The sequence below is a fragment of the Myotis nattereri genome (genome assembly GCF_964212035.1).
Source record: "Myotis nattereri genome assembly, chromosome: 10".
Classification (NCBI taxonomy): Eukaryota; Metazoa; Chordata; class Mammalia; order Chiroptera; family Vespertilionidae; genus Myotis; species Myotis nattereri.
In genome coordinates this window covers 53,351,049-53,364,394 of record NC_138085.1, presented here as the reverse complement: position 1 = coordinate 53,364,394, position 13,346 = coordinate 53,351,049, and the positions used below count along the sequence as shown (strand labels likewise).

The 13,346-nt window shown below is 34.7% G+C and overlaps 1 protein-coding gene across 4 annotated transcripts in view; it reads right to left on the bottom strand.

The window, feature by feature from the left end:
• Positions 1-13,346, bottom strand: part of CCDC88A (coiled-coil domain containing 88A) — a 110,672-nt gene that overhangs the window by 68,968 nt on the left and 28,358 nt on the right. For all 4 annotated transcript variants that reach the window (XM_081101476.1, XM_081101473.1, XM_081101474.1 and 1 more), the window contains exons 4-6: positions 8,177-8,246; positions 6,038-6,096; positions 988-1,071 (exon numbers count right to left, since the gene is read on the bottom strand). In XM_081101476.1, coding sequence (XP_080957602.1) covers positions 988-1,071; positions 6,038-6,096; positions 8,177-8,246 — 213 coding nt within the window. The remainder of the gene's footprint in view (positions 1-987; positions 1,072-6,037; positions 6,097-8,176; positions 8,247-13,346) is intronic.

Here is a 13,346-nt window from a genome sequence, read left to right as displayed (position 1 = left end):
TTTTGCTTTAGCTTTCACAATAAGCAGCAAAAATAACATTTTCAAGAATGGTGGCAAATTCAGTGACTTGCAACAATTAGCATTTATCCAAAATAAGATACAAGCCACAGAGCTAGCATAAACAAACAAATACATATAAGGGGAAACTACCAATAAAACTATACTTTATAGAGTTTTACTATGCATACTGTTGATAATAATATTACAGACAAGAAAGCTGGGATCTCTGAATGATAAATAAGAGAAAAGATGACATATGGGAACACAAAGTTATTTAAATACATAATATTTTAAACACTACCAATTTTCACTATTTAAAAATTCTCTCCTTTCCCTTAATTCTCTTTCTAACCAGCATGAAAAATTTAGCATGCTCTAATTCTAAAAAGTCTTGTAAAGTATACATGATTAAAGGACCAGTTCTAGATAAATGCAGAAACAGCAGCTTTTAAAAGCATTAATATGTAACTTCAATTACTTGACATTGCACAATATGTACTAGACAATATGTACTAGAATTAAGTTTTTATAAAGATATTACAAATCACCGTTTATAATTCAAATATCTTCAATAAAAATTATGCTGTGTCCATTCATCCAAAGAAAAATCACTGAATGACAAAATACTACAGTTATCATCTTAACTCACTTCAGTTTTGAATTACATGCAATGATCCACTTTCTGCTGCTTCCATTTACTATACTATTTATTCTGTGCTATATAAAAAAGACATATACTTCATTCCTCAAATAACATTTTTGTCTATGTCTCTCTGTATAAACACAATAGTACATTTATGATTAGCACTATATACCACATATAAGATGACTGATTCATTTAAGAAACTGTCTCTAAAGAGAAGATGGCAATTTGTCTAAAAGCAGGGTTCATCTATATTTGACCTGGATTTGCTCTTGCTTATCCTATGATTTTGGGAGATACATGAACACACCAGAGCTTCATAAAAACTGTACACAGGTTATTACCTCTTGAATATGTGCTGCAACTGCTGCTTTTGTATCAAAATCTAAACCTTGAATTCTTTCAATAAATTCTTCTTTCTTCTGACACTAAAAGAAATGAATAAAATGATCATTTATATTTTATAGGGTATAGTACTTAATATGTTGTAAATAACTGAAAACTCATCAGGGTAAAACTCTTGGCTATGTTTTGAACAGTACAATGAGGGTTTTGTTTTGTTTTGCATTTAAATGGTCTCTTTAATATGCTTACCTAATAAAAAGATAACAATTTAGAAGTATTTATTTAAAAGGCAAGGCATTGAAAATCCATACTATTTTTATGCCTCAAAGTTCTAAAGTGGGGAACCATTACACAACCCATCTGAGGTCAGTACAATATTATTATGCTAACTTTACAAACAGAGAAGTAAAGAATCGAGAACTTGTTTCAGGGAGGGTAAGTTACTTGCCAAAAAACACAGTGAGTCAGTGGCAGAATTCGGAATACAGCCAAAATGCTCAGTCAGGCTTTGGCTATCATCAAACAACACAGCCTTTCTTCTTGGGAAAAAAAGTGTAAGCAATTTTTACCTCAAGCTTACAATTCATTCTCACATCTTTAGCCTATCAATCTAAGAAACCTACTTTTGTATACCAGTTCAACATTTATAAGGTAATACAATAAATATTTGACTTATTTATAACAAAGTGACTAGGGGCAAAATTTAAGAATGTATATACAAGTACACAAGTGTCAAGTGGAATAAAGGCAGCATTTGTGTAACATTTTAAAGACATTATATAAATTAAAGATATTAAAATGCAAACTTAAACTTCTTCTTTTTTCTAAACAGTATTAAATAGCAGTTTAACATGCATCTTAATCTCTGCCTCCCCTCTACATCTCTTATACTGCACTCCAACTGCCAGCCTAACTGTATTCCTCCAGCTACCAAATGAGAAGTGCATACAAAATAACCAGCACTGCCTTGTCTAGCCCAGTGGCATCTCCTGGGCCAATTACTGAACACTAGTGAAGACTATATACTCACAAAAAGAAAATCAATTCTTTGATCATTAAGAAACTTAGCAAAATTCTGATTTATATTTATATATTTATTATATCAAATCATAATGTCCTATTTCTATTGCCATACAATTTAACTTAAACACATTTCCATAATGCAGAAAGTTCTATTATTGTGTAAAAACAAAATTAATAGGATGACATATAATATTTAAAATTAAATGACCAGGAACATGCAATTCCTAGCTGTGACTAGAGAAGGAAGCCAAAATTTGGGATATAAAACAAAAATTTGTTTAAAAACAAGAAGTTTTATGTATAAGTAATATTTGACAGGCCTAGTAAGAACAATTAAGAATGATTTTGGACAGTACATTTGCAGCATATATAAAATAAAGTTTCAATTTAATGCTTTTGAAAATGTTAACTTATACATAGTTTCTGAGCTAATGAGCATATAAAATAGTGAGAGACTATATAACTCACTAAAGGGACAGTCCCCCAATTCAACTGTCATATCTGTCTGCCTTCAATTTTTTTTTCTTAATGAGAGAGAATCATGGATCAGCTGCCTCCTGCATGCCCCCTACTGGGAATGGAGCCCGCAACTCAGGCATGTGTCCTGACCGGGAATCTAACCTGGACCTCCTGGTTCATAGGTCGAAGCTCTACCACTGAGCCACGCCGGCCCTGCTGTCTGCCTTCAATTTAAACTAAACAGAAACTCTTTCCTTTCCTAAGCCCTAAAGCCACTGTTTCTTTATTTACACTACCTTTAAGAGCTCAGCCCTTAACACAGTCATAACACAAATCAATGAGATTCTTCCTTTACACTTAAAATATCCACAAAGTCTTATGAATGCTGAAAATGCTTTATCAATAGGTTAGGCTTTCTTAAAGAATATAGAATGAATGTCATAGGATTTTGAAGGGCAGAAAAGAGAAAGATTATCAAGATGGAAAAGAGAATGAGAGAAGATTCAAACTCTGAAGTTAAATAATCAGACCAAATGTTTTATATCAGTGCTGTCCACACAGAAATCACAGCTACACATGGCTACTAAGTATGGATGGACCTAGAGAAGAGACGGGAATTTTTTTTTTTTTTTGCCAAGGGCCATGTGGACATTTATAACATCATTCGTGGGTCATACAAAATTATCAACTTGAAAACTAGCCTGCTATATTTGGTCAAACATTTAATTAACTCACCCCCAATGCCTTGGCAGGGCTAGACCAAATGATTTCTCAGACTTATAGGGCCCTCGGGCCAGATGTTCCCCACCCCTGACCTAGAGGGTATTATGCTAAGTGAAATAAGTCAGACAGAGAAAGACAAATACCAAATAACTTCACTTATATTTGGAATCTAAAGAACATATAAACAAACAAATAAAACAGAAACAGACTCATAGAAACAGAAAATAGACTGATGGTTGCCAGAGGAAATGAGGGTTGCAGGACTGGGTGAAAAAGGTAAAAGGATTGAGAACAACAGATATGTAGTTACAAAGTAGTATAAAGTACAGCATAGGGAATATAGTCAATAACATTGTAATAACTATGTATGGTGCCAGGTGGACATTGGAAATACCAGGGGGAATACGTTGTAAAGTATATAATTGTCTAACCACAATGCTGTACAAAATACAAAATTAAAAAATAGCAATATTGAATGTAAACTATAATTAAAAAACTTTTAAAAATTAATGAAAGAAAATAATACCCTCTATTTTCTAGCTTACTTTACAATATCATACTGATGCATATTTATAATTATTCTTTTACACAACTTTCCCATTTTGTGCCTTCTCTTATGCCTTAATCTCCTCAACTATTCTTCCTCCCTATTCCAATGACTATTTGAAATAATATCTACCTTATAAACCCTTCCCAGATTATGTGAATCTAAAGTACAGGAAATCATAACCAGCTGATATATTAATAGGAAAAATTAAGAATACTTAGCATTGCTAGAAAATCCCATTTTAATTGCATGTACATATTAAAAATGTACATATCTAATATGATAATTGGTGATTTCTAGCATGGCTTCATTAAGTAGTATTTTTGTTTGTTTATTAAATATATTTTTATAGATTTCAGAGAGGAAGGAGAGGGAGAGAGAGATAGAAACATCAATGATGAGAGAGAATCATTGATTGGCTGCCTCCTGCATGCCCTCTACTGGGGATGGGGACCAAAACCCAGGCATGTGTCCTTGACCAGAATCGAACCCAGGACACTTCAGTTCACAGGCCGACACTCTATCCACCGAGCCAAACCAGCTAGGGCGATTAAGTAGTTTTTAAAAAACAGGCCCATTACATAGTTCTGCTTTACTTTAGTAATTAAGGAAAATGACATGAACATCAAATGTAAAAAAAGTCTTGGTAAATTTTTTTAGGAAACACTCAACGGGTTTAGTAACCTATGAAATGCTTTATTTATCTTAGTAAGAAAGAGGACCACTATTTCCATGGCATTCTTTTCATTTTCCAGTATCTGGGATACTATCTTGTGAACTATAGAAAATAGTAAAGGAGGGGGAAGCAGCTTAGATTTTTATAATATTCTTTTCTTGCCTTTACAGATGGTGATAATGATGGCTTCTTTAATATTTTAGGCTTTCCCTAAACTGTCCATTTTAAAAGTCCTTGGTTTTGCTCCATTGCTACTATCACTTTTAGTAACCAGCAATAACAACTAAATGGTAGCCAGAAGTAATAACCAAATGTATGATATCACTATGTTGTCCAAATTTATATAATACTCACCAATAGAGTTATTTTTATAAGTAAATACAGTACACAAAGGCTGTATGTAAATAATTTAGAGCTGTTTCTAACTCAGAATCTGATGACCAAATTAGAACAGCAATGACTACAAACAGTATATTTCATTTAATATGAAATCAATTATGAAGTAAACACCTGTACATTATACAGCATGAAACTTTAATAACATACATTGTATATACAGCTCCCAAGCAGTCAGCTCTAAAAGCCAACACTCTTTTGGGTGTTATTATTTCTAACATACGTGTGTAAAACATTATTAGTGGCCACATTATTGGTTTACCAACACTTCATTCGATAAAGAACTGAGATAGTTTACATTTACATTGTGCCCTGGCCAGGTAGCTCAGTTGGTTAGAGCATCGTCCTGATACACCAAAGGTTGTGGGTTCAATCTCTGGTCAGGGTACATACAAGAATCAACCAATGACTGTATGAATAAGTAAAACAACAAATTGATGTTTCTCTCAGGGTTTGTCTCTCTTCCTGTCTCTAAAATCAATAAATTTAGTGAAAAATTTAAAGTATCATTGTGATAATCCATCCAAATATTGGCTGATTAAAGGAAACATCAGACTGAAGTTGAATCTCAACTCTCTGGCCTACTAACAATATGACCTAAATCTAGAGCGACCACTTTTGTCTGGGGCAGTCCCCATTTATACAAGCAGTGCCACTGTAATTGTTAATAGTACCCCTTTTTCACTCTCATAAGTGTTTTAATTTTGGATAACTTAAATATCATCCTACATAAACTCCAATTCCCTTATCTGAAAAAGAGATATTATAAGAGAATCTATATAAGTAATAGCTGCTATTATTATTATTACTAGTCATTGATTAAAAGGGCAATATAACAATAACCCAGACTCCTAAAACATTTTTCATAATTTCTGTCTCTTTTATATTGCCATTCTCACTTTTCTTCAGTAGCACACACACATGCATGCATTAATCATAAGGATGTTTTGAGGGGTTTTTAAAGGTATCTTTAAGGAAACTTGAAAAATTTGGGGCCCTTAGAAGCCTCAGAATAAAGAATAATTAAAGATTTTTGATCATATGACTATCTGGTAATATAACTAAAATTTGAAATAAAATAAGAGAATAACTTTTTCTTCAAAATCTAAAATCTCTAACACAGACTTTGAAAACCAATGGCCCATCCTGAAATCTTTCAGAAACTAGAGCCCAAAAAAGCATAAAGAAGTTACCAAAATGAAATATGAAGAAATTTCAAACTTACCTGAACTGCACAACCCAGTAAAAGTAAAAGCAACTTTTTAACTTCTTCTGTGCCTTGTTCTAAAATAAAAACAGTAACTGAGTATAACATTTTACATTAGTTCAATTCTCTTTCTTATATCAATAGAAGCACGTCTATAGGTAATATTCACAACTTGACTAAAAGATTAAGAATGTAAGTGCAATGAAAATTTTTAAAAGAACAGCTGTGTGTGCACAATGTGGTAATAGCAGGAGAAATGGACAAGGATCTCAATTTTGAGGAGCTACAGTATAGATAAAATAGGCTTCAAAGTTTTGTGCAATAAAGTATGCTAACTATAAATCCACTACTTTTCCATAAATGATTATACTACACCAGCATACTAAATTAAGAACTGTTGATATAGGGACATACCCAAGATCAGCCAAAATGGTTCCCAACATATCAGGCTTCTTTTAGGCCAGTGGTTCTCAACCTTCCTAATGCCACGACCCTTTAATACGCCAGCTACTCGTATGTGGGCGTATCTGCATGTGGGCGGACCCGCCTGGAGACGAATAGAGGAGCGGTGACTCAGTTCCTAAGACCATCGAAAATAGGGGTCGCGACACACAAGTTGAGAAGCACTGTATTTAGGCCTATTATTGTTTTATTTCTAAAATATCTTGTATGAGTCATCTACAAGTAAAATTTAAATGGCTTTACACTGTGTAGGTACATGAGGATCAAAACCTTGTCAGTTACAGCGAAACTGGTAAAAATAATGTATATAATGAGCTGGACAAAATTAATGGTCTGTAACAGAACTGAAGAACACGTTTGCTATCCAATTCAACTGAGGTTTGCTTAAAACATTCAGCAGACAAAAAAAAAAGTCAATTCTTTGGACCAGAATTTCACCATCAGGCCAATCTGGTTTTTGATAAAGTACAATCTTCTTTTCAAACATTTCCTCCTACTCTCCATGAAACAGCCTACTTTCTTAGCTACATTAATCACCTTTCTCCCAATATAAATACATACACACTGCCTTAACTTATGTTACTCTGCGTTTCTTCCCTTCCCTCTTGTCCCTCTACTTACTACTCCCAATCCTAGGCACAGCTGTATGTAACACCTCTGTGTCGTCTTCTCTGACCTAACCACCAATGGTCCCAAGCCTCACTAATCTGCCAACTTGAATAAGTAATAGCTCCATATTTTATGTCTTAACATTTTTACATATCTCTATTTTGTACCAATTCTTACATGATTTCCCAGTAATCTATATCACTCAGCAAAACACAAGGTCCTGAAGAGCACAGACCATTTTCTTTATATTGTTGGTCCCTACTTGATAGGCAATTACTAAATACATGTGGAAATAAAAATAATTCCATTCTACATATAAAATATTTTTTCATTTTTTATTTGTATAGCCAAATATCCCAGAATATCACCCCCATCTAACTGGTAGTTTCTTCAATAAAAATAGCTATGTGATTTTAGTTTTTATTTTGGTGGAGGTACGATTTGGAGAAAATAACTTTATTTGGGTTACATGCAGCCTGTTAGAAGTCCATTGTTGAAATGGTTATGTAGTTGCTAATTTCAATTATTCAAAAATTAAAACTCTAAATATGTCACATTTAAAATCTAGTAAAGTATAGGAACTTTTGAAAAAAATAATTTAAATGATCTAAGAAACTGGTTCTCATCTTTCCATTCAGAAGTAATTTATATTTATAAATTACAGCATATCAATCAATAAAAACCTTAGACTCAAACAACTGTGGCAATGGTACATAGTAGATATATAAAAAGTAACCTACAAATTATGTCAAAACACTTCTAAGGTTATGTTCCTCAAGGCCTACAGCTACATTATCTTCTATCCTTGTTTATGACACACTAAAACTTATCACAGAAAACTATCAATTTGGTATGGTAGAAAAAAAAAAATCAGACTTAGTGAAAATTTATGTCTGATCCCATCCACAACTTGCAAATATCCTGAGTTTATTTTCTCTATATAAAATGGAATATTACCTCCAGCTTTCCCTACAGAGTCATGAAAAACTTGGTCTCTTGATGTAAATAAGCAAGACCTGGGTAAGCATTCTAGTATTACAAAAGGCAAAGACTTTATTATCACATTATGCTGAAGTTAACACTTACCACAAAAGGGGGTTTTGCCAATAATTAAGATATTTGGCAATGACATCATGATCAACTGCTGCAAAGTCTCCTAAAAAAGATATCCAAAGGTTGTTACATAGGAAATGCTGACTAGGTAATTACTCAACAAGCTATAACTTATGATTTGTACACTTCTCAGCATGTGTGCTACACTGCAATTAAAAGGCTTTTAAAAATATAAGTAAATGTGAAAAAAATAAAAAAATGTGAAAAAAATATATGTAAGGTTTTAAATCTTTTGTAACTTTAAGTTAATGAATTAAATAACTAAATTATAATTATCAGGTAGATTTCAGTTATTAAAATATGTCAAGAACCCACAAAATAAGTGTCAAGTTGAACTGGTCTAATATTTATTTGGAAATCTGAGTTTTAAGTGTTATTATATTATTAAACAGTATTTCTCAATAAAAGATTAAGTATATGTACTCATTTGGGTTTTCTGTTACTTCTCTGAGGGAACTAAAAATATCAACCTGAGCCTGGCTGGTGTGGCTCAGTGGTTGAGTGTCCACCCAGGAACCAAGAGGTTGCTGGTTCGATTCCCAGTCATGGCACATGCCTGGGTTGTGGGCTCAATCCCCAGTGCATTGTAGGAAGGGTAGGAAGTAAAACAAAAGTATCAAGTTTTAAAAATGATGAACCTTATTACACATTGGAGTTAATATGGAAAAATTTACCTTTTACTTTATTTCCAAGTGTTAGTTTTAAGTTATGTCTCAAAGTACTAATATTAGATAAAGCAGCTAAAAATTATAGATTTTAAAAACCCAAATTTTTCTAAAACCTCCATTTCTAGTGGCCCTTCAGAGGATTCTATCTATATTTTTATAAAAAATTCCTATCTCCCTAGTCCAATCTTATAAGTAACATTTAAAAATATACAAGGCATGAGACTAGAGGCTAAAACAGATTGCTACTGTTAAAGCTCTATTATATCATCCTCAGACATTCCAGACTTTTCCTAGCTCTAAAGATATTAAGGTGCTAAGAAATGGAAAAATAATACATCAATGAACTCAAGATAAATAGGACTCTGTTAAATAGGAGGACCAAAATAATTGACAGTTTAAGGATAATATGTATGTGAACTAAGGAAGGCACTGTGATTTGTTACTAAAGTGATAAGAAACCTATAAAAATGGATGGAGAAAAATAATTTTATCGATACAACTGAAAGAAAATGATGTTTGAGAAAATCAGGACAGGCACTCATTCACAAATATTTATTGTGTATTTATTATCTGCCAGGCATTGTTTTAGAAACTGAAATTTAACAATGAACAAAAAAAATGCTAGGGGTAGACAGAAAATAAGTAAATGTTTTTGGAGATAAATTCTAATGACAAAGCAGGGAATTGAAGAGGAGTATTGGTGTAAGTGGAGATGAGAAAGTGGCAATTTCTTAGAAGCATGCAAATATTCAAATATAAATAATTTGAGAGTTTACAGGACCATTAAAAAGCAATACTTGGCAAAGGTTTGGGCTCATTACCCTTTCATGAATCACACACTGAGCAAAATGGTTCTTTGAGATTCTTAAAATCTATTTTAAAAATCCAAACATAATTACATTTATCAAGCTATTTGTATTTCTTCCTCTTATCTTTGTTACTAGTGAAAAGAATTAAAACTGTTTTACCATAGTTCAGTAGGCTACAGAAAAAAAAATTAAATGAATGACATTAAAAGTAAAGAACATGGAACCAACGTGTCAAAAATATGATGGAATATAAAGCATTTGTTGTATAAACTAAGGGTCTTTTTCCTCAGCTACTGAATGGTAAACTCCAAATGTTGCTTAGTAAGTAGAGATTAAAGAAAAACCTTAAACAGTAGTACCTGCTTTCTCTGGCAACTACATTAATGGTACTAGACCTGATTTCTGTTTTTAGTATTAATGCAAAAACTTCCTAATAAATTTAAATTTTCTAATTGTGAAGTGTTCTTTTCAAACCTCAAAAAATTCAGATTGCCCAGCCGGTGTGGCTCAGATTTCAAGATGAGATGCTAGACTACCAATGCCATGCTAAAGCGATGTTTTGAAACCAGCTCTGCTTTGTTTTCTTTTCTTTTTAAGGATTTTATTTTATGATTATTTTTTAATCCTCACCGGAAGATATGTTTTCATTGATTTTAGAGAGAGAGGAAAGGAGAAGAGAGAAAAATTGGTTGCTCTCCATAAGCACAAACCCACAACCTGGGTATGCGCCCTGAACGGGAATCGAACCTGCAACCCTTTGGTGCACTGGACGATGATCTAACCAACTGAACCACACCAGCCAGCTGAAACCAGTTTTAAGACCCTTAGCCCAACACCTACCTCAGGCTCAAGAGGATTTCTTTGGGAAAAGTTACTGGAGACCCTTGGCTTTTCCCTCTCGCCCCCCTCCCACCATGGGAGAGAGAAGAGAGGTGTTTCCCCTTCACTGCATGCCTACCAAGAGGGTATTTAAAAGAACCGCTTTCAGAACTGGCATTTATTCCTTGAAGCTGGGAGAGACCCATTCCTGTGGAAAGTAGAAAGGCAAAACTGCAGCGGGAGATATCTGAATAATGTCTGCCAATTCTGAGCAAATTTTGATCTTTATCAATGATAGGACAGAGACATAAGTCCCACAATTAGATGCGACAGGAGTGTAGGATCTGGACCTGCGGTCATTTTAAAAGGGATCCCATCCACATAGTCTCCTTGCTTTGGGCCAGTCTCTCTCAGCTGGAAGAGGATGAAGGTGAGGTATTCAAAGCAGAGGCTGGGGTGGTAGTGTGAGTATAGGCACGGTCTATCAAGGGAGCAGCCATCAGGAATTCCTGGTAGGGAAAAGCTGAGTTACCCCCCCCCCCCCCAGCCTCCCTGCACTCCTACCCAAGGATCCTACAAAAGATCTATTCAGCCTTGAATACCAATTCCAGAGAGGCCAAACTAGAATACAAAAGTTCCTGCCAACTTTCATCTAGAAAGGGAAACGAAGGTGAACAGTTAGTCGGTGGTATGTGAGCAAGTTAAATAGCCCTCTCATGCAGTGAATAAAGAAAAATTGAATTTACTTAAGGAAAAGGGGATGGAGGATGGGGATATCCAAAGGGAAGGAGACATAGCACTGAGCCAAAGGGTATTGGGCCCACAATGGCAGCAAAAATATACTTAGGGCCGTAAAACAAGGAAGGGTATAAAAGAAGCAACAGGAAAGCCTAGGCTGGGCTGCTTCGGCTCACTGAGAAGTCAAAGAAAAGGGGGCGTTGGAGACAGGTTCAGGGGTTACCTGGGACGAGCTGCCACTGCCCATGGCTTCCCTGGTTGCAGGTTAGGGGATACATGGCTGTGGAGGCAGAGGAGAGGGAAGGGAATGGCAGAGGTATGCTCCTTGGAGGGAGAGCGTGCACTCGGTCCTTGGTCCTGAGGGTATTTATCTCTCGCAAGTGGAAATCTTAGGGGAGGTCTCAGGGGAGGATCTTAATAAAATATTGATCAGCTTTATAGGCGTGCCCTTTCAGGGTCATGGTCTCCACTGATTTAGTGCCAGGGCAGGGGGTCATTAGTCAATGTAGCTGGTCCTAAGGCAGCCAGGTTGTCCGGTTTTGCTGCTTTTCTGGCCTGGAACTGAAATACAACTGAGGCTTAGATGTTATCTTCAGGGAAGAAAAGGTCAGGGGGGGCTCAACCACATGACGAGCGATATGCTAGGGGGGACAGGTTACCCTGGGGGTGAGGTTCTTGTTTTCCCAGTTTTGCCTCTTGCTCTGCTCATGTCTGTCAGAAGGCGAGGGGACGAATCAGCCCTGCCTCCTCCCCTCAGCAGCCTAACCAGCAGCAAACTGGGGGAGGAAAGAAGCTTTCATGTTAAATGTACGTCTGAGTTTTGAATATCAAATATTTTACCTCAAATATTTTTTCTTAGGGGTATATAAGATATACAAATTTTATATTTTTAATTGCTTTAGAAAGACTCTTGGGGGGGAGGGGAGTCTGATTTTTCCAAAAGATAGGTAATTTAACCGGTGACAAGAACTGCATTAATTTAAACTTTGTTAACTTGAAATCTGTCATATTAAAGCAGACCATGTGAGAATAAAAAATAATTTTAGTAAGTCTATTAATTGTGTCAATAAGATGATTGATCTATTTCTGAAGATACAACACAAGTGCCTTTGAAACATTTTACCTAAGAATATGAAACCTGGGGGCAAGTAGAGATGGTTTGGTAAACTGGTTCTAAAGAAAGGGCATAGGAGAGTGGTACAAGGAGAATTTCAACTATCAGTGATATTTTATGATTTAAATATCTGAAACAATAGTGACAAAATGTTATAAAATTCGATCACTTCTAGCCCTAAATTAGTCCACCGGTATTCAAACTTAGATTAAAAAAAAGAAAAAGGTATAACTGGTCATCCAGCAAATGTTAATGAAATACATACAAACATGTCTAAAAAAAGAGTGACAGTCAAGAAAAAGCAAATTGGCCCTGGCCGGGTAGCTAAATAGTTAGAGTGTCATCCTGATACACCAAGGTTGCGGATTTGATTTCCAGTCCAGGGCACATACAGAATCAACCAATAAATGCAAAAATAAGTGGAACCACAACTCATTGTTTCTCTCTCTCTCTCTCTCTCTCTCTCTCTCTCTCTCTCTCTCATATCAATAAATAAGTAAATAAAAAAGAAAAGAAAAAGAAAATCGTTATTAATATCATCTTGGCACTATTAACATCTGGGCTTAAAAACATTTATAAAAAATTTAGCATAGAATTTTATTTCTGGCAACAAGGAGTACTAGGTATTAGAAAGGAATCTAAAAATGCTGAATGGTTAAAAAAATGTTTAAATATATGACTAAGTTCAAAACAAGGTAAAAAGATAATTTCTCAGTTAAAAGATAAAACAGAAAAAATTAAGTCCTGTCTCAGGAAGCAAGGAAAAAGCTGTTTTTCTTAGCCTTTGGTAGCTATTGAGGAGGGTTGTTTCCCTAAGGATTTGCAATAACATAGTACCAGTTAAAAAGATATATGTAAACACTTAAGTACATCATTATACAAAGATGCAGAAAAAAGAGATCCAGAAGTATATATATTCAGGCACTATAGTGGTAATCTCTATAAGGCACTGGAACTGTTCATAATTTACATTTTTTCTAGTTTTCTATAGTAAA